General features: G+C 40.8%; 1 protein-coding gene across 2 annotated transcripts in view; it reads right to left on the bottom strand.

Moving 5' to 3' along the window:
* lama4 (laminin, alpha 4) overlaps nt 1-6,099 on the bottom strand; it is a 33,581-nt gene extending 27,482 nt beyond the window's left edge. For both annotated transcript variants that reach the window (XM_053886967.1, XM_053886966.1), the window contains exons 1-4: nt 5,892-6,099; nt 461-562; nt 265-386; nt 111-191 (exon numbers count right to left, since the gene is read on the bottom strand). In XM_053886967.1, coding sequence (XP_053742942.1) covers nt 111-191; nt 265-386; nt 461-562; nt 5,892-5,996 — 410 coding nt within the window. In that variant the 5' untranslated portion in view covers nt 5,997-6,099. The remainder of the gene's footprint in view (nt 1-110; nt 192-264; nt 387-460; nt 563-5,891) is intronic.
* Between the last annotated feature and the right edge of the window lie 14,154 nt (nt 6,100-20,253).

Below are 20,253 nucleotides of genomic sequence, written 5' to 3' on the forward strand. Positions count from 1 at the left end.
ATTCTTTTTATTTGTTATTTCTGCTAAGACAACAGTTAGGTTGCTACTGGGTTATGTGTTCCATTTTTGGTGGATTGACAGAAAATGTCAGTGTTGTGTTAAGCTCTGACCTCTCACAGAAATGTCCAGCGTAGCCCTTTTGGCACTTGCATCGCAGAAGTCCACTTCCTTTGTCACAATGCACTGCAAAGCTTAGTACAAACATGGAAGTATTATTTACAGAGATAACATGATAGAAACCATGACAATAGGGACGGTGCATACTTATTGGAAGCAATAGAAAGTGGACAAGAACAGGGCTGGCAAAGTGGTCGTCCACCAGGGACTAGTATGTATCCCTCCTCACACATTTCACAGAAGTTACCAGTACTGTGGTTCTTGCAGTCCTGAAACATTATACACCGTTTCAGTGATGTCATTTTAATATCACTCAATATACAGGAAGTGAAAATGTACTTACTATGCAAACACCAGTGATGTCCTCACAGTTCTCTGCATTCCCTTTGCAGTTGCATGGTAAACACACATCTTGCTCACTGAGGAAGAATCCTTTTGCACATGCCTGTAGATAGACATATTTTTATGCTGTAGGCTGTTCTCAATATCCAATGATTCACCATTGGAGATGGGCATATGTTTTAAATGTTGAAGCCTTCCTCTTTTATAATATATAAAAGAAGTCAATGAGTATGTAATGACCGAAAACTCAATGTAAGACAACGGGCCTAAGTGAAGAACATCTACTCTAGACTTGACCATTGATTTACTGCTTACTTGGGTGCAAGGAATGCAGCGCAACCCCCTTTTTCTGTTTCCAGCTCTGTCTGCACTGAGGGCATCATGCCGAAACAACACATTCTTGCATGCAGACATTGAATAAATCATGTCTCAGGAAGTCACAGCCAAGAAGAGGATTCATGCTGAGTGAAAACTTTGACCAGTGCTTTCAGGTAGTGAGTCTTCTGAGCAGTGTGCTGTTGGTGTGTCAACTTATAAAATCTGAAATGTACTACCATTCTTTGGCCTCACAAATCAACAAACACAAGAAAGAAAGAGAGCTTCATCCCTTTCACTCCACGCACAGAATAAGTCCCAGATTATGATAATGCACTGTTTTGAAGTTGCTTTACCAAATTGGGAGTGACACCTGTTTGTCTGCCAACCGTGTTGCTTTAAACCCACCCTGGATCACAGCATGAAATGGCAAGTGTAGATCAAATCCCAACATTTGATCTACACTAACTCCAACCTCTGTCTTTGTTTGACATGTTGTGATGCCCACGGTGTTGAGATATGCCACGAAAGGTGGAACATGTGCTTCAATTGAAAGCATAATGCTGTAATATGTGACACTGACGGCTGAAGTCCACTTTCCCAACATCAATACACTACTCCAAGGGAGTCAGGATGTGTCGATCACATCTACCAAATATATAGATATTTAGGAAAGTGTACAGAAAATAATATTTCTGTTTAAGAGAACGTGAGCTGTCGGGACAATCCAAAATATAGTTTTCGAAAGACACTTAAATCGGCAGTATACGTCCCCTATAACGCAAGTCAGAGTGCATAGCTGTTTCCACAAGTATGCAGCTGTCCACACACTATCAGGAAATATCTGAACAAAGGAAACATCAATGCACAAAAGGACACTTTGTTTGAAACAGCTTCAGCCTGTCTCTTGGTGCCACACAGCCTGCAGACTCATTTCTCACACATAAATTCATCAACGACTCTATTCATCTTCTATTCTAAGACGTTTTGTTGAAGCATATCGACCACAGTTATGTGACAGCCCAGAAAACTTAAGTACTGCCTCTATCTGGCTTGGTCCAACTATGGAAGACACATTTGAAGTTCTCAGCCATCGTTGAGGATGGCTGGGCATGGTCACTGTCATTCACTGCAGGGCTGTGAACACCACTGTTCCTCGACCGCAATTTGCACTGCATTTTCTCCTCCAGTCCCCACTGTGTCAACTGCTATTTCTATTTCTATTTCCTGTGTTGACTGTATGTATTTGGATCGTGAGTGTGTGTGTGTGTGTGTGTTAGTTTTCTGCCGCCTTCTTAGTTTATTCTTCATTTTGAGTTTTTCCTCAGCTGTTTCGCTGTGTTCCTCGGGTCACTTTGTTTACTCACATTTTACTGTCTCTGGTTCTTTTCTTCCTTTTGTGTGTGTATGCATTTTCACCAGCGAGCGCTTTCTGTTCGTTGGGCCTTGTTTTCCCGAGTGTGTTTTTGTTCTGTTTGTTCTTTAGGCTTGACTTTCTGTTTTCAGGTTTTTTCCCCATCCCTGCATGTTTGTCTCCTCGCTCTGGGTTTTGGTGGCCACGCCCTTTTTCTTTGATAATTGTTTGTGTTTGATTTTGATCTTTGTTTATATGTTTTTGTTGAATATTAAAGTATTCCTCGTTGGTTAAGGTCTTCTGTTTTCCTGTAAACAATCCAGCACTTGGATCTGGTCCCCTGAGCCGCTATGGAATTCACTTTGAAGCAGCAAGATGAGGACTAAACCAACAGAGAAAAACGTCCCAGAAAATGACTAATTCACTGGCAAAGCTGGTGAATGCTGTTCAACGCTTCTGACCAATAATGAAGATGAAGAACATTATGAGAAATAGGTGAAACCTATTTAAAGAGGGGTCGAGTAGCAACCATCCTTAGCAGGATTATTTTGCACTGAAAGTTTGATTGAAAAGGGTTTTGAACAGCAAGATTTAAGAATAAACAATAAACAAATGGCATGCAATGATACGACCGATCATAACAGATTACCAAAAGAATCAATGAGTAGGTGTCATTACTCCTCAGTCCCACAGTTGATGGGACTAGACCCAAAGGCATGTTTTGTACTACTGACCCGTCTTTAGATAGTTTTACATCACATTTATATAATTGTTCAGTTTTGCCGTTGTCCATGAATTTCTGATCTGATCATACATTAAATCCTCTTACAATATTGTATGTCGTTGCTTCCATAATGGGGTGGTTCAAATAAAAATAATCTTTCAATTAGATAAAGCTGCTCTTCTTCCTAAACTGTTGACAAATCCCGCTTTCTTCGCTGAGAGAGTCACTACTTGCATGTATTGGTCGATGTTGGTTTCAGTGACACTTTAAAGTCGTGCGCAGAGCCAGTCTCGTTCCCAGGAATGAGCTGCACACAAAATATGGAGCCACTGAAAGGTGCAGAGTTGGTGTTGTAAACACACTCAATTTTCAACCCTGGAGTTGACAGATTTCAAAAACAAATCCATGAGTGATGTCTGAACTCCCGAACACTCATCCTGCGCAGCTCACCGAGTTGTTTAGAACTGACATTAATCTTGATGGTGAACATTTGTTGAATCACTTCTTGACTTATGAGGAGGCTGCCAGTGTGTGATGACACAACAGCTGTAGAGGCTCTGCATTAACAAAAAGGAGGCGGTCACTGGCCCTTAGAGACGTAGCAGATGGTGTGGAGGTTAGTCATTTGAAATGTCAGGAATGTATCTTAAGCATAAAGCAAATCATTTCCTGTTCTAACTTATTGAATGTCATTAATTACTTTTTCATGTACTGTACTTTCTTCAGCTGAACATTTTGTTTTACATTCAGTTTCCATGTTAACAATTACAGCTAAACCACAATTGTTAATAGCACTGCTTGTAAGTGAATACTAGCTTCATGTCACCGAAATAAAACCCAAGAATTGTATACATCCGTATTTTAACTTTGAAAATGAAAAATGTATTTTACTTAACATGTTCACTGTGAACTACACTTCAATTCCAACTTTGGCTTATGCATAAGAACACAAACTTCCCCATGACTTCAAAGCTTAAGCCTTTATCTGGTAATGTTCATAATACGAATACCTTGAGTACCGTACTGAAAGAAACTCACAACAGGAGTCCAATATCATTTCAAAAAGCAGCTGAAAAGGGCAGGATAGGGCCCCTTTGAAGAATGTTGTCTCAGCCGCCCCCCTGAACCCCAAACTTGCTTTGCCTTTGACATATATCACAAATATCTTCATAATAATAATATGAAAAACAATATGGACGTATTTGTCACTGTGTTGAAACTAATCTATAACTGTTATCAACTATGAAGATCTCATGTCCTCATTGACAGTGCAAAGGAACAGGAGAAGTTTCCTCCATGTGACCTTTGGTAGGGTTCAGATTTGGTCATGCCTCTTCCAGCCTCCTCAGAGCAAATGGGTCCTGAGAATTCACTTCCAAGCAGCAAATGCAAGAGAAACAAACATTTTACAACACAGAGGGCCACCCTTGCTTCACCATCCTGAGTCCATGTTTAACTCCTGAAGTTAAACTTCGGAGGTCCAGAATCAGCATCAAGTGTATTCAGTGGACTAATGATCAGACATCATGTTTGTTACATGCAGACATCAATAAAGACTGAGAACCACTGCTGCCGCAAGTAACATATATGACTTCTCCATTACATATATGGCATTAGATCATCTTCATGTTGGAGGAGCTGTTTGTTTACTTCCATTACAAAGCTGGCTGAAGCTCGCATAGCCTCACAACAAGTCCGGTCATAGGCGAGCTACTTGGCTACATGTAGGCTTAGTCAAGCTATGAACCGCATTAAGAGAATTTCAAATTTCTCTCTCATAGTCGGACTGCACTTTTTACATGTCTTTTAATTGTCGGACTAACGCAATAATTCGGTTTTCTGAGCAGCCATGTAACCATGCCCAGTCTTTCCCAGCTGCAAGCTCCAGGTGGCAGGAAGCACCATTATTCCTGCTCTGTTTTCTCTTCATCTTGCTTCCTGATCCTTGAGCTATTAGAATTAAATGATGTGTGAGTGAGTTCTTGACTCTGTTTGGTTACCACAATCTTGCATGTTTCATCTACTGTTCCCAACTATTCCTCTGTTCTGCTTGACTTTCCCTCCTGGTTCAATAATGCCCTCGGTCCATCCCAGTCTCTGCATTTGTTAACATTGTCAATTTTGTTAACTTCATCCTTGCGCGTTTGGGTTTAATTCACAACCACTCCCTGAGCACAGCTCTATATAACCTGCCAGTACAGCCTACCACATTTTTCATTCATTTTACTCATCCATCGTCCATGTTTATCATTGTATTTAAACTTACAATACTCGCTGATAATATTAAATGATTCTAAGAATATATGAAACTGAGACATTTTGCAGGAATGTTGAGTACCAGATGTGTCACGCCAACATCTGCCCCAGCTAAGAATGTTGGTTCTGTTCCGCTAGAAAATAGTGTTTTATGTCTGTTTAGCTAGCATTTCCACATGTATGTCCATGTATACGTAATGCTACACTCACATTGCTTATAATGCTTATAACCCTTATTGTTACTATGATTATCATTATATTTTGAGCCTTTTCCTCCTCAGAAGAAGCAGTTTCCATGCATGCAGAAATCTAATCTCGCCAATGTATTAAATAACAATAATAGTGTTGACGGTTTTGTTTGAAACCCCATTATGTTAGTGGGGAAACCATTCTTCAGCTGTACTTTATTCATAGCATGATCAACGCAGCTAAGTTCTGTTCTGTTAGCTTTGGATCACATGCTGTCCATCCAGCTTTCAGGCCAATAATAAATAAATTACTCAAGTACAAAAAACATGGAATGAAAGTGGCTTGTGACACATGAAGTGTTGATCTAATCTTACCTGGTCAGAGCCTAGTTTTCTGTCAGATACACATAAAATGTATTTGCTCGTGCTTGTTTTACTGGAGTCAGTATTGAGCACATCTTTCCACTTTGTTTAATGCCAAGGAAGAGCACAATTACAGCAGACTTTGAGTGCAGCAGACCCGTATAAAGATACATAAACACATTGAGCTTCCATTTAACCACACATAAAACAAAAGTTCCTGGTTGTTGCCTACCTTCGGAATTGTCCGTTGTTGTCCAAGTCTGGCGGCAGAACTTGTCCACATGATGGCATAATGGATGAATAGAAAGGAAAAACTGGACACAGATATTCCAACCATGTTTGTGTGCTTGTGAGCACTTCACAAGGTCGGAGCAGAGGCAAAATGCGGCTCAGCTTGACTGTTGGATTTGTTAGCCCACTGTTTCCACCCTTTAGGTGCCCCGTCCTAAGCAGGGCTTGAGTCTTGTAAAATAAACTTCCTCCCTTTCTCTCTCCCTCCCCGCCCTTACTGGACCCTCCCTCATAGCGTAAATGCCTCCCTGAGTCTGTGTGTCAAAATCACATGCAGATGGGAAGGCCAGAACTAAATCCAGTGTGGGAACGGACAAGAATGAGTGGCAGGAAAGCAAATAGGAAACAACGTTTGTGTCTCTGAAGAAGATGGTTGAGCATTCATGAGAAAAGTAGTGAAATGGAAGCTGGCATAGCTCCCATTTCTGTCTCTCTCCACAGATCAGCTCAGATGGGCAGGGCCAGAATCTTGGAGACAGTGAGAGCAGAGAAGAAACAGCTGCTCTGACATCATGGCAGGAGCTGAACTCTATTTCTCAACCCCAAGTAATCTACAATTTAGATTCTGAAACCTCTGTTCAGTATACAGTGCATCTTGCTGGATCTAGCCATATATATTGTATAAATTATATTGATATTGAGTATTTCTAATGCAAATATTACACATGCAAAATAAATGAATAAAGGTGATAACATATGTACATCTTTTTTTAAATTCTGGTGTTCTACTCTATGAGTCGCTTCAAGGCTGACATCCTGTAATGTGTGCTTGTAGGTTTGTTATGGTCTTAGTACCAAACTACTTTGCCTGATGGAGCTACATACATTCTCCCAACAGAACTGGCTGTGTCATCGACGCGTTACACTGCAGGTCACATTAAAGATTTGGTGAGTACAATCTGAATACAAATGAATGATTGATGAATGTGGCCCTTGGTCTTGTATCATGAACTTGGTAGTGCAAAAGAGAACAAAGTTATTTGATTAATGGTAAGTAAGGTGCAAAATCTACACACCACAGAGAACTCATGAATAAACTGGCATAAGTCTAAATGAAGACACAGCAGACCCCTACGGATATTCACTTGAGGAAAGAAGAGAAGAGGCCAGAGAGGTCAGGAGCTGTGGTACACTGGTGTCTCCTTTCAATTTCACGACATACCAGATAACCAGCATGCAAACAAACTTGTGCGGCACCACAGTGAATTCAATTTCGACATAAAAAAAAGTGTTCAAAGGTACATTACTTGATGGAAATCAGGAAGAGATTTTTTACTGTCAAATGTTCTGAGACAGGGCTCTAAAAATGTAAAATGAAGCAAGTGACCAGGAGGAGGAAGACTGTGAAGACAGTGGCCAAGAAGCTGAGAATGAATAATGAAATAAAGCTTTGAGGAGAAGATCGCGGCTCACAACGGCAGGTACCTTTATCGTTGTTGATAGGGTAAATCTGACACATGCACAGCAGGAATGACAAGTACTGAGGTCAAGTTGACGTTCGCAATCTGTTTTTTTATCATGATTGTTGTCAATATTAGTACAGTGCAATAGCCCTGCTCCACTTCATCCACTGTTCTTGCTTGGTCTGGGTCACTGAACCTGGCACACCTGGTGGCGCAGCTCTTCTAATATTTTGCCAGTGTTTTGTTGGAATAGCCCTTCCTATTAAAACACACATTTCGAATAATGAATGAGCATGTGCTATTATTTGGAGAAGCAAAACATCATGTCCTATGACTGGGCCAGAACAGTTTTAAGAGCAAAACCTACAGTGAAGAATTACACAGCCCCTACAGAACCACCTGTAAACTCCACCTCGGAACCAGACACCTAGAAGGAGGCCTGATCTGCCTGGCACCAGGCAGGAACCTCTTGATGATCGGATGACTCCTCACCAAGAAGCGACCCAGACCGTGGTGTCCCACCGTAATGGCAGCTGCAGTCAGTGTAGAAGAAGCTCGTCCTTCATCCAGCAGTTCCAGGAGGAAGGAAAGAACTCCAGAGAGAGGACAACTAACTGTCATGAGGCCTTTGGACTCACACCAGTTCACAAAGACATGCCACCTAGTGGCATAGGCCCTGTTTGTGGCTTGAGCCTGAGCACTCTGTACTGTTGAAACAACTGCATCCGGCAAACCTATATCAAGCAATTTCAACCTCTCGGGCTCGACACACACCTCGAAGCACTGCCAGATTGCATCTGCAAAGTGCCATCGCCACTTCAGGATCAGAAAAAAAACCTTTCATAGATCTCAGTTCTCGCCAGGCTGTAATTGCATCTCCTATATTGACTCTTGTTCGGGATCTTGCCCTGTCAGTTTCACGTTTTCTCTTCTTGGACTCCTCACTACGAACTCTTGCTTCTGCCATGATTTAAAGGAACTCAGTTCGCTGCTGAGGTCGCTCTGCCGTGAAGTGTCACGGGGGGTTGGAGTTGGGGCTGTGACTTCACTCACAGAACACGCCCGTGGGTGGATCTCCCACAGAGAGTTAAATAGTCCAAGGGAGCGTTGAACAGAGACCTGGAGAGTAGTGTTGTGTTGAAAAAAAAAAAATTGATTTTCTGATTCTGCATCGATTCGTACATTAATTCCATGAATTCACTTCCAAAGATTGGTTTAATTAATTAAAGTTTTAACACATATTACCTGGGTGAAGTCCAACCCCTTTGACGCAGGCGCGCACCTGAGACACCAAAGTCAAAACAACATGCCCCCTCACAGTGGCAACACTAGCAACGTGCAAACGCCTGAAACACTCAAAGGGATCGTCTGGCACCATTTTGGGTTCAGAATCGACCAAGACAAAAATGCGCTCAACAAAAACAAAGCAATTTGCAGGTTATGCGAGGTGAAGTATTGCGGAAATACCACATGACGCGACATCAGCAAGAGCTCCTGTCCACCAGGCCACAACAAATGAAACTCGAGCGAACTTTACCACTACCAGGTAATTCTGCACAGATTCTGTCAAAATAACTGAAGCGATTGCGGGCTTCATTTGCAAAGATATGCGCCTGTATCCCGGCATTGAAAACGAGGGCTTCAGGCGGCTAATGCAAGTAACAGAGCCAGACTACGTCATGGTGTCTCGCAAACGTCTGTTATCACAAACATGTACCAGTCAAGCGTGAAGAGTAAGCTTCACTCAGCAGTAAGGGTGGGCATTACAAGTGATACGTGGCCATCTGTGGCTTTGCAATCTTGCATGAGTCTGACAACTCACTATATTGATGAGGAGTGGAACCTCATCTAGTACGTACTACAGACCACAGAGGTTGAAACTGTTTACATACTGTACAACGACCGTCAGGTTGCTGTGAAGTCAGTAACCAGCACTCTGCTTACATTTTCAGTGGCTGAGAATATATTTCTTTCATTTTGATAATAAAATAAAAATGCATTTGTGTTAAACAGCAGCATCTTTTGGTCATATTTCTAATAATGCACCGGTCCCATGAGCAGCCCATCGCTGCAAGTATAGACACATCTGGCGTTCTCGGTCTCTCCTGCCAGCATGTTTGTGAAAGCAATGCTACCACCTGGGAGGGGCTTGAACCTTCCTATTTTCACCACTCTTACAGCCATCATTTACTACCAATCTACTAGATACTATTATTAATACGTTGCGTAACTAGTCATGTGATTATGGCAATAGCTCAGAAAATGGTTTTAATACTAACCTGAATCGAGATCGGATCGAATCTAATTGAATTGTGATAATCATTCCTAAGTCATGAGAATCAGAATCGAATCGATTCTTGAAATTAGAATCGACACCCAGCCCTACTGGAGAGTCTGACTCCAGGATTTACGACTGTTCATTCCAAAGCCCGTCATCTCAGAAAATATTAAAATAATGTATTTATGTCTAAATGTTACACATTGTTCCTTTAACACAAGAAGATGCTATTTTAATTCTATTTAACAATTTTATATTTAGAATTTCTTTAAATTAATATTCTCCGTCTCCACTTTGGTGGAACTTAACAATGTGGGCTGAAGTCTCAGAAATTTTCGATGTAAAGATTGACAGTATTCATACACTGTATCAATTCACGATACAAACATGAAATGTCCTATTTTATGTCACGCAAACTCTATACATTTTTTTCTTTTTTTTTCTTTCAAATTCCCGTGAATGTTTGACTGAACAAGGTTCCCTCACCATGTCTAATAAGAACCAGATGTTATCAGTGGGTGTGGGAAAGAATGCAAATACACACTGTGAGAAAATGATCACGTGTTAGGTTAACATGTGGTGTGGAAGCTTGAGCTAGGATTTTGTGTGAAAATGGTGTCAGTCAGAAGCAAATTCTATTTTTATTGATATATTCTTTCTCAAGATCAGAAATGCATTTTTCATCATTTGTACATTTTTTTGCAACACGTCTTTATTGAATTTTCTAACATAGTAGCGAAATCAATCAAAAATAGTTAAAACAAAACAAAAAATAAAGAATTAAAGAATAAATGAATAAAAATAAATACGATAAATGAAAAAACAAACACACTTAACAAAACAATAAATTGTGCACTTATAAAAACGAAAAGGGTATACACTTTTGACTCAGTATGTGTCCTCTTCCATCTACAGATTTTCATCCACTCTTTTGCTCTGGTCCAATTGGAACATTTCATTCCCTAAAATATCTCAGGAAGGGATTCCACGCTTTTTCAAATTCTTCCATCTAGTCTTTGAGCATATATGTGATCTTTTCCATTGGTAAAAGTAAGTCAGTCCTTGTAACCACTGATTAATGCCCGGTCCTATCATGCTTTTCCAAGTCATCCCTATACATCTCTTGGCTTGTAAAAAAAAACATGTTCATGAAGTAAATTTCACATTTTCTTAATTCACAAGTACCTGGATAAACACCCAATACACAAAGCTTGGGTCACATTTTTCCAAAAATTCTGCACCTTCACACATTCCCAAATGCAGTGATAAAAATAACCTTTTTCTTTTTGACAACCGTAACACAAATCAGGTATATTTGGATTGAATTTGTTCAGTTTTTCTGGCGTTATATAAATTCTCATTAGCCACTTATATTGCATAATTTTAAGACTTGTATTATCCGATTGTTTTTGAGCGGCTTCACGTATTCTTTCCCAGTCATCAGCAGAAACATCGGCATTCCATGCTTTCAATTTCGTTTCTCATGTTTCAGAAGAAAAACAATTTAATATGTTATATATTTGTAAGATGTTTCCTGGTCTTAGATGGATCTTTAACCAGCATTTTTTCAATTGTGGGAAATTCTGGTTTATTAGTTCCCCCTCCACTGCTTCTGCTGAAGCTTATAAACGTGTTTATGGGGAATGCTGTGTCTAGTTACTAGTTCCTCAAATGTTTTTATGTGACCTGTTGAAAATAAGTTCTTGATCTTGTCATGGCTCTTCCTGCCATGTTTTTATTTTCGTCACTTACTTCCTGCTCCTGTGTGTCTTTGTCTCTCTTGACAGTGTTGGGCGGCGATCGGCAACGGCAATCAATTTTCACTGATGCAGCGCCAGATCGTGAATGTTTCTACATCATGGTATGCTTTAGACTTTTTACAAGTGATGGGTAAATGAGGCATCATAAAGCGTTTCGACACAATGACACACTGTGCTCAGGTGTCCCAATTTCTTTGCAGGAATTGTGGATAATATTTTTAAATCACTGTTTAAGAGACTTATTGATCTAAGGTTTTTACATTTGTCATTACTTTTCCCAGGTTTAGGCAAAAGAGTTGTCAATGCTCCTCTTATTGTTGGTGGAAGAATACCTGTTTCAAAAGACTCCATCGGCAGGGTTTTTAATTTGTTTTCAATTTTTTTTATAAAAATCATTGGGTAAACCATCAGGGAGAGGCGATTTGCCAGATGGCCTATTTTTGATGGTAGCACTATTTTTTTCTTGTGTTAAATCTGCTCCCAATAGCTCACTTTCCTCTTCAGAGATTTTGGGAAGTTCCAAATTGTTAAGTAGAATGTTTGTATCGGTTCATTCTGCATCAGTCTCAGAACAATAGAGGCCTTCATATAGTAAGTTTGAAATACAAGATGAATTTTATCAGGATCAATAGTTGACAACTCACTTTGCAATTTTAAAGAGGTGATGGCGCCATGCCAATAAGGAGTGGCCTTTTCTCCCTGGTCAAAAAAGGTCTGTTTCAGTCCTAATAAGTTATGTGCGGCTTTTGACTTGGGTATTTCATTGTATTGCGTTCTAAATGTTAGGACTTCCTGATGTAATCTGGGACAGATATTTTGATAATATTGTGTTTCTAATGATTTTATCTTTGCTTCTAACATTAGTCATGTATGTTTTTTTTTTTTTTTTAGATTTTGTATTTGTGTAACTAATGATTTGACCTCTAATAAAGGCTTTAAAAGCTTCCCATCGCATAAAGGCAAATGTGTCATTCAAATTTACTGTGGAAAACAAATCAGAGTCTTGGTCTGAAATAAGAATAATTAAAATTTTTGAAAGTAAACTTGCTGATACTAAAGCATAACCGATTCTTGAATATGATTTATGTGTGTCAGAGAAACATGAATAGACCACCGCATCAGGAGTCATATCTCTCCATCTCTCCGAATGTCTCATAAAATTGGTGAATTCATGAATTGTTGCAGCTTGATTGCTTTTAGTGTGAGATAGATCCCTCCCTCGCCTATTATGATATATTGATATATATTTTAGGGATGACAGATTCAGAAAGAAGCTATTGAAAAACATGGGGTCGCCATGATTTGGAGCATAGATGTTGACTGAATTGAGAAGTTTGCTTAGTAGTGTTCCCTGTGTTATGAAATATCTGCCAGCTTTATCTGGAAATACTTTTATAACACTGATGGGGACAGATTTATGGATAAGTGTCATTACACTCCTGGCTCGTGTATTGAATGGTGCAGAAAAAACATTGCTCTGCCATCTACAGTTTATTTTGAGCTCGTCATTTTTTGTCATTCGTGTCTCTTGTAAAAAAAAAAGTAGATTTTTTGAAAATTGAAATTTTTTTCAATCCTATTACTTGTTTAATCTTAGTTTTTTTGCAGCCCTCTTTAATTTCTGTGTTACACATGAGGTACCTTTTCCTTGTAATAATGTATAGCAAGAAACAGCAAGCGCACAATAAAACATTGGACAATAAAGAAAGTGTAACCACAAAATAGAACCAAACGACCCTCTGAATATCGTTCTCCCCCCCGCCCCCCCTTTTCTCTTCCCTGTTCCAAAAGAGGGGCTTCCCATAAGAAGGTGGTGGTCTGGACACAAACCCAAGTCTTGAGGGTGGGGGTGCAGACAGATGGCAGAACTCAGGCAGTATTAAAGACACTGAGCGGAGTGCGCTGCCCCCTGTTGGCAGCTACCATAGCAAATAAAGAAACTGAGCATCTCAAATCTCTCACCCTCCTCCAGTGTTTTCACTGGATTAGGAATGTGTAGAGAAGCCTGTGAGGCATCTTCATGTGGAGGTGGCATGAAGGCTCTCAGTGTAATAACAGGGGGAGGTCAGAGGGTGACAGAGGAGCAGTCGATACCAAAGGAAATACAGTCTGGGTTAACAGCCTAAATGCATTATTATTGTGAGGCATAATAATATCAGTAATGTTCTTCCCGTCATGCCATAGTTTCCCATGTAATTGATCAATTTGGATTGTGCATGTGTGTTTGTTATCTGCCACCTTTTTAGTTCATTCCTCATTTTGTTTTCTGTATTACGGTGTTTGCTGCTTGTGAGTGTTTTTGCTACTCATTTTTTGTTTTGGTATTGATATATATATATATATATATATATTTTTTTTTTTTTTTTTTTATTTCTACTGATAACTGTGCGCTGTGAGGACTGCAATTTCATTTGTACTGGATGTCTTGCATTTAGTATTCATGTCAATAAAGTTGACTTGAACTTCTCTAGTTTGTTGTGTGTAATTCCACCACTGAGCGCTTTTTCTTCTTTGGGCCTTGTGAGTTTTCTCGCTGTTATTTAAGGCTTGACTTTGATTCACCTCTTTTCTGTTTCAGGTTTTTCCCCGTCCCTGTGTGTTGTTTCCTCACTCCGAGTTTTGGTGGCAACACCTTTTTTCCTGTTTGTGTTTTGAGCTTTGTGTATATGTATTAAAATCTCTGTTAAGCTTACTCTCGTTGTTACGAGTCTTCTGTTCACATGACATTTTGGTGCATTTGCCTACTGCCATAAGCAGTATAGGGTTATTACTTCTTATTATCAGTTCATGTTTTTTTTGAGAGCCGCGAGGCAGAGCCGCGGGCTGCTCAGTGAACAGTGTGTTAAATATTTGTATTTCTGTTGTGTTCTTATTTTGCGTAGCACCTGTGAGTCATTTGACTGCTACATCTGGATTTTCAGATATTAAAATTTGGCGTTGATATTACTTACAATTTGTATGACTGAATATGTCATGCTGTTGGACATGGGCATGACAGTAGTTTAACAAGGCATGAAAAAGCATTAAATGAAATTTACTGACACCTCAGAAACCCTGTTATCAGATTGCGGATTTCAATTCACTGTCAGAGTAGGCAGCGCTATGCGTGTGCTTTACGTACACACATGACACATGACACACTTTAATTGAGATCCAAACAATGACAAACACTGAACAAAGTAATGTCCTATGTTGATGGCTGGTCTGATCAAACGCAGATGATACATCTGAACACTCTGTAAACTGAATCGATCAATCTAACATTAAGACCAGCAACCGTCCATCCTCATGAGACGTCACATTATCTGTTGACTAGATTTCAGATCAGGGAAAATTTTTATTGATCAATCACTTCAAAACAGAGCAGGAACTGGCACAATCTGCATCTTACTGCGTCTTGCAGTGGATGACATCAAAATTTGAAAAATATACATGAATATTTAATCGTTACTCTTTTTTTCCTACAAGACCTACAGTGTTAGATGCCATTCATCCACCCCTAGGTAGCCAGACAATTCAATTCAATTGTAATTGTTGTTTACCATACTTAATTTGTTGTCAACATATTATATATTGATATATTACTCACTGACAATGTGGAAGTTTGGGATGTGTAGACTTTTATCCAGACACTGTAAATACAAAATTTGGGGGTCTCCAAGTCACTGAAGACCTAACATTTCACCTCTGCTCAGGAGTCTGGACTTCTTACAGTATGTCTTCAACAACAAGTTCTACAAAAGTTTACAACATTGATTTACAGATTACATGCAAGGCAGTTTTACCGGACTGGGGGCTCGCTCCTCACGTTAATGATTAGGGAAAAGAATGCAGGGGCAGTCGCTGGCACTTGTGTCACAGAGTCCTACACGTAACCTCAATCGGGCTGTTTTTGCTATTTTCTTGTCATCCTGGTCCTTGTTTTTCCACTTTCGTAACGAAATCTCACATACATATGGAGTAACTGCACATCAAAATACAATTTTAAATGTTGTTAATCTTAGGGCAATAACAATATTAAGTGAAAGTTTGCAAAATGGCTATCTCACTCAAAACGCTCCTCCAAACTTAAAGAGGCACAAACATGGGACAATGAGCTGTACCTGAGAGTCCATTCCAGTTTCAATGGATGTCAATCACCAAAGTGTTTAAATGAACTCGTTTTTTATAATAAGTTCATTTAATAGAGCTATTAGCTTTAGGCTTGGTGAAATGCTAGTAGCTGTATTTAAACATGCAAGTTGCTGTGACGGCGAAATCATGTGGTTCCACACAAATTCCAATGCTGAATGATTGCTGTCACCAGGTGCGGTGAAGATGACCCAGGCACCTGGGTGAAGTCGAATGCACCCACCGTTTCAAGTCGCGATGTCAGGATTTTTGTTGCCGATCACCGATACCTGTCACCTGGATTGACTATGAATTTGTAATCAAAATGATGAGACCTTCTGAGTACATTATGTGGAAAAAAATGAACCACTAAGTCATCTTAATTCAGACACATTTCATATACCTCTCAAAGGAGGAAAAAATAGAAGGAAAAACCTTGCAGAATGCAGCTGTTCTGTCAAAAGGACAACTGAAAAATGTTTAATTCGTTGTGAGATGGCGCAGATTGGTGAAACTCAAAAGACTCTATTATATATATATATATATATATATATATATATATATATATTTTTTTTTTTTTTTTTAATTTATTTATTTATTTATTTTTTCATACTGGCCGCATGTAGCGGGACTCCAAGACAGAGAGCTCTGTATTTCTGAGAGTTTCCGCTCCAGATGTTTTCAAAAGTTTCAGACTGAGGTGGCTAACTAACGCTGCACCCGACTTATTTCTTGGGCAATTTGCTTTGCGTTCCAAATGTCACAGTCGGACCGGTGGGTGTTGCTATACGGTACCTGCACAGCCTGCTGCTGTGGCACCAGCGGTCTCACTTTCACCAGCCCCGAAAACTCTCCGTGCTCCGTCAAGCGTTGGTGCTTTAAATGGCATATTTAATTTTAACATGCTTCCCTGCACAGCATTTTCCCTTGTATGTGCTGCAGGTTGCAAACTTTAAGTGACTGACTGAAAGAACCTTCATAGCAGACTTGCTGCTGGGGATGAGTCGGGATGAGCGGACGCATCACAACCAGCAGGGCTTCAACAGAGCACCAGCTGTCACAAGTGGTTATTGTGATCGGCAGTGACAGGTAGTGATCGGCATTCACAGATCCCGCTGAAATCGGCTGATCATGATCGCTGACTAATCGAAGGGGGATCCCTCAATGAATGAATATTTATTTCAATTCCTCGTTAAAGATACATACCAAGTCTTTCATAATCAACTGGACCACAGAGACGAACAGTTCTTATCATTTCTTCCCCTTTTTTTCCCAAACATCTCTCTGATTGCAGTCTATTTTGAATTTGAGCAGACACAGTCAGTTTTGAGCTGATTTTTAAGGTTTTCCACATATGATGGACTGACTGGTAGATTTCTCATAATGCAGTCTACATATATGTTAGTGTTTTCTATCAGTTCTTCGTCATCTGAACTCATGAGTGCCTTCCCTGGCGAACGTGACAGTGCATCTGCTGTATGAAGTGACTGCCCTGGCACATGCACTATTGAGTACGAGTAGCGCATAAGTCTCATCCTGAACCGTTGAACTCTTGGTGGCAGCAGATCCAGTGCTTGTGCTCCGAGGAGAGAAAGAAGGGGTTTACGGTCAGTCTCGAGACAAATGTGCTTACCTAAAAGAAAGTCTCTAAACCGCTCGCACGCCCATGTGAGAGCTAAAGCCTCCTTTTCAAGCTGTGCGTAGCGTTGCTCGGTTGGAGAGAGAGATCTGGATGCATAACACACTGGCCGCCAATCATCCTGATGTCTTTGGAGAACAACACCTCCCAAACCATATGATGATGCATCAGCTGATACTTTAATGTCTCTGTGCGGATCATACATGGCCAGTACCGGAGGAGAGATCAGAGCTCTCTTCAGTTCTTTAAATGCCAACTCTTGGTCTGCACCCCATATCCAACAGTTCTTCTTGGAGAGAAGATCACGCAGAGCTTTGTCCTTTTCTGCTAGTTGAGGGATGAATTTTCCCATCTGGTTGACCATGCCAAGAAAACTTCTCACCTCGCTTACAGTTTTAGGCTCCATTATCTCTGTGATCGCAGCTGTTTTACTCGGGTCCAGACTGATACCTAATGCTGAGATGATGTGACCCAGGAAAAGCACCTGATTCTTGGAAAGCTCACACTTTTCCACGTTCAGAGTGATACCTGCCTTTTCCGCTCTTTGTAGCACAGTATGGAGACGGGTATCATGTTCCTCTTGGTCTTTGCCCCACACCAGCAGATCATCCATGTGGCAAACAAAACCCTCTAAACCCTCTATGACTTCAGCCATCACTCGCTGAAAGTACTCAGGAGCTGAGTTAATGCCAAACGGAAGTCGGTTAAAGTGGTATCTCCCAAAGTGTGTTATGAATGTAATGTATTCAGCAGATTCTTCTGTTAAAGGAATCTGCCAAAATCCCATGTTAGCGTCCAACTTGCTGAACACTTTTGCTCCAGCCAGCAAGACTTTGTTCGACTGATGGCAGAATGTATTTTTCACGGCAAACATACTCATTCAGGCCGGTGTAGTCCACACACAGACGTAGTTTTTGAGTATTCTTCTTCGGTACCACCACCATGCCAGCACACCACTCAGTCGGCTTCTCCACACGACTGATGACACCAAGTTTCTCCATGCGTTGGAGCTCTTCTTTTACTTTTTCCACCAGTGGTAGAGGAATTCTCCTGGGAGCCGTCAGGGAGAATGGGACAGCATTTGGTTTTAGTTTTGTGTGGTATGCTCTTTTAATATTGCCCAACTCGCTGCATAACATGGGGTAGGTTGCTTTCAGATCGTCCATGGTTATACTGTTGACTCGCATGGTTAGACCAAGGGCAATAATGGCTGGTAACCCAAGCAGGGGTGTGCTCAAATTTTTTACGATGTACACGTTCTCCGTGGTCTGCTTGGTCCCACACCCAAGCTGCAGTCTGATAAAGCCCACAACCTCCAATGGAATCTTCCCTGGGCCTAACAATGGTTTCTCTGGTTTTCTGGAGAAATGGATGTTGGGCACCAGAAAATATGTGCTTTAAATCCTCCTGCAACACGGCTGTTACATCTGTGCCAGTGTCAAGTTTGAATGACAGCGTTTTGTCCCTGACTACTATGTCAGCAGTCCATACAGTATACCCACTTGTCACAGAGCCAAGAAAGAAACTTTTTGTCTCCTCCTCTTCGATACACTGGAGAGTCTTGCCTGTACGACAAACACGTTGATAGTGGCCCTTTTTCCCGCAAGAATGGCACTTGGCATCATTAGCAGGGCACTCATGTTTCGGGTGAGGTTGCCCTCCACATTTGTGGCAGTGGGAGCTGTTGGCTTTTTCCCCCTTTTGCCAAAGCGTGGCTTGCCACTATCAAAGTGGCTGTTTCTTTGTCGTTCATTTTGTGACTTGCTCTTCTACATTCTGTCCACTGAACTCACATCAGTCTGCATCACACTGCCTGCCTCGTTCCTCAGTGTGTTTTGCTGCTTTCGAATCTCCTCAGACTGTCTTGCCATGTTGATGGGTTTTTCAAGGTCCAAATCTTTCTCCATCTGCATGCGTTCTGAAAGTCTCCTGTCAGCCAGTCCTACTACGATCCTCTAATCAGTTCGTCATGCAGTGGTCCATAATTGCAGTACTCAGCCAATGCGTGTAAGGCAGTCACAAAAGAATCAACGGTCTCATTTGCTTCTTGTTTGCGCATATTAAATCGTGCACGTTCATAGACAATGTTCTTTTTGACGATGAAGACATTTTGGAATCCCTCTTTCACTTTGGTGTATTCCGACTGATCGTCCTCACACCTCAAAACATCGTCTGCCTCGTCTCCCATACAATAAATCAAAGTATTCACCTGGTTTTCCTCTGAACTGAATGACAGATAGCTTGCCTGGCGAAATCTTTCAAATCACCGAATCCATTTTGTCCACTCGTGCGGTTTGGAAAAGTCGAAGGGTTCCGGTGGCTGGATGCTAAACGTAGCACTGGGCGCACTAGCCATCATGCTCACTCCGAGCCGGCTCCACTCGTCTTCGCCGTCACACTCCATGCAGCTCCTTACTTTTCCTTCTTCCATGGTAGACGTTTGTCGTTCACTTTTCAGCAGCACAGCACTTCTGACACCATGTTGTGTTCTTTAATATTCCGGACAATCGCGTGAGTCGACACTGTGAGCTTACGTGATTAAAACTTTATTGACAACATCGCTTCACCTCACGTGACTTAAACAGTCACGTCTCATTGGTCCAGATCACTATCACCACACAGGCAACATTCAGCTTCGGTGGAGAAAAGTCACCGAAGCCAAATAGTGGCATGTGATGTGATCAAACACAGTGAACGATAATTTTCTCAGTTAATCGACAACACAATGTAATAGAATGTGTTTTTAAAATATAAAACTGTGCCACAGAGTTTAAATTAACTCTATGAGACCACTGTCGAAATTCTGGCTACCCACTTCCCCATTCTTGAAGCCCAGAGAAAAATATGGCAAAACAATCCACCGACTCTGCGGCTCACTGCCCAGTCGGCTGGAGACTAAACAGGAGCGGTTCAACGCAAGTCAAAATTTATTTGACTTTCCAATCCATGCGTCACACATTTCCTCTTTATTTGATACTTTCTTTGTTGCCCATGGTATCAAGTATTTAGTGCGGCCAGTTCCGACCTTAATCATGGCGATGCTTCAGTGCCAAGTGTGATCCAAAATGTTAGCTTCATCCCAAAATTTTCTTTAACTTTATTCAATAAACAAG

The sequence above is a fragment of the Synchiropus splendidus genome, chromosome 15 (assembly GCF_027744825.2).
Source record: "Synchiropus splendidus isolate RoL2022-P1 chromosome 15, RoL_Sspl_1.0, whole genome shotgun sequence".
Taxonomy (NCBI): Eukaryota; Metazoa; Chordata; class Actinopteri; order Syngnathiformes; family Callionymidae; genus Synchiropus; species Synchiropus splendidus.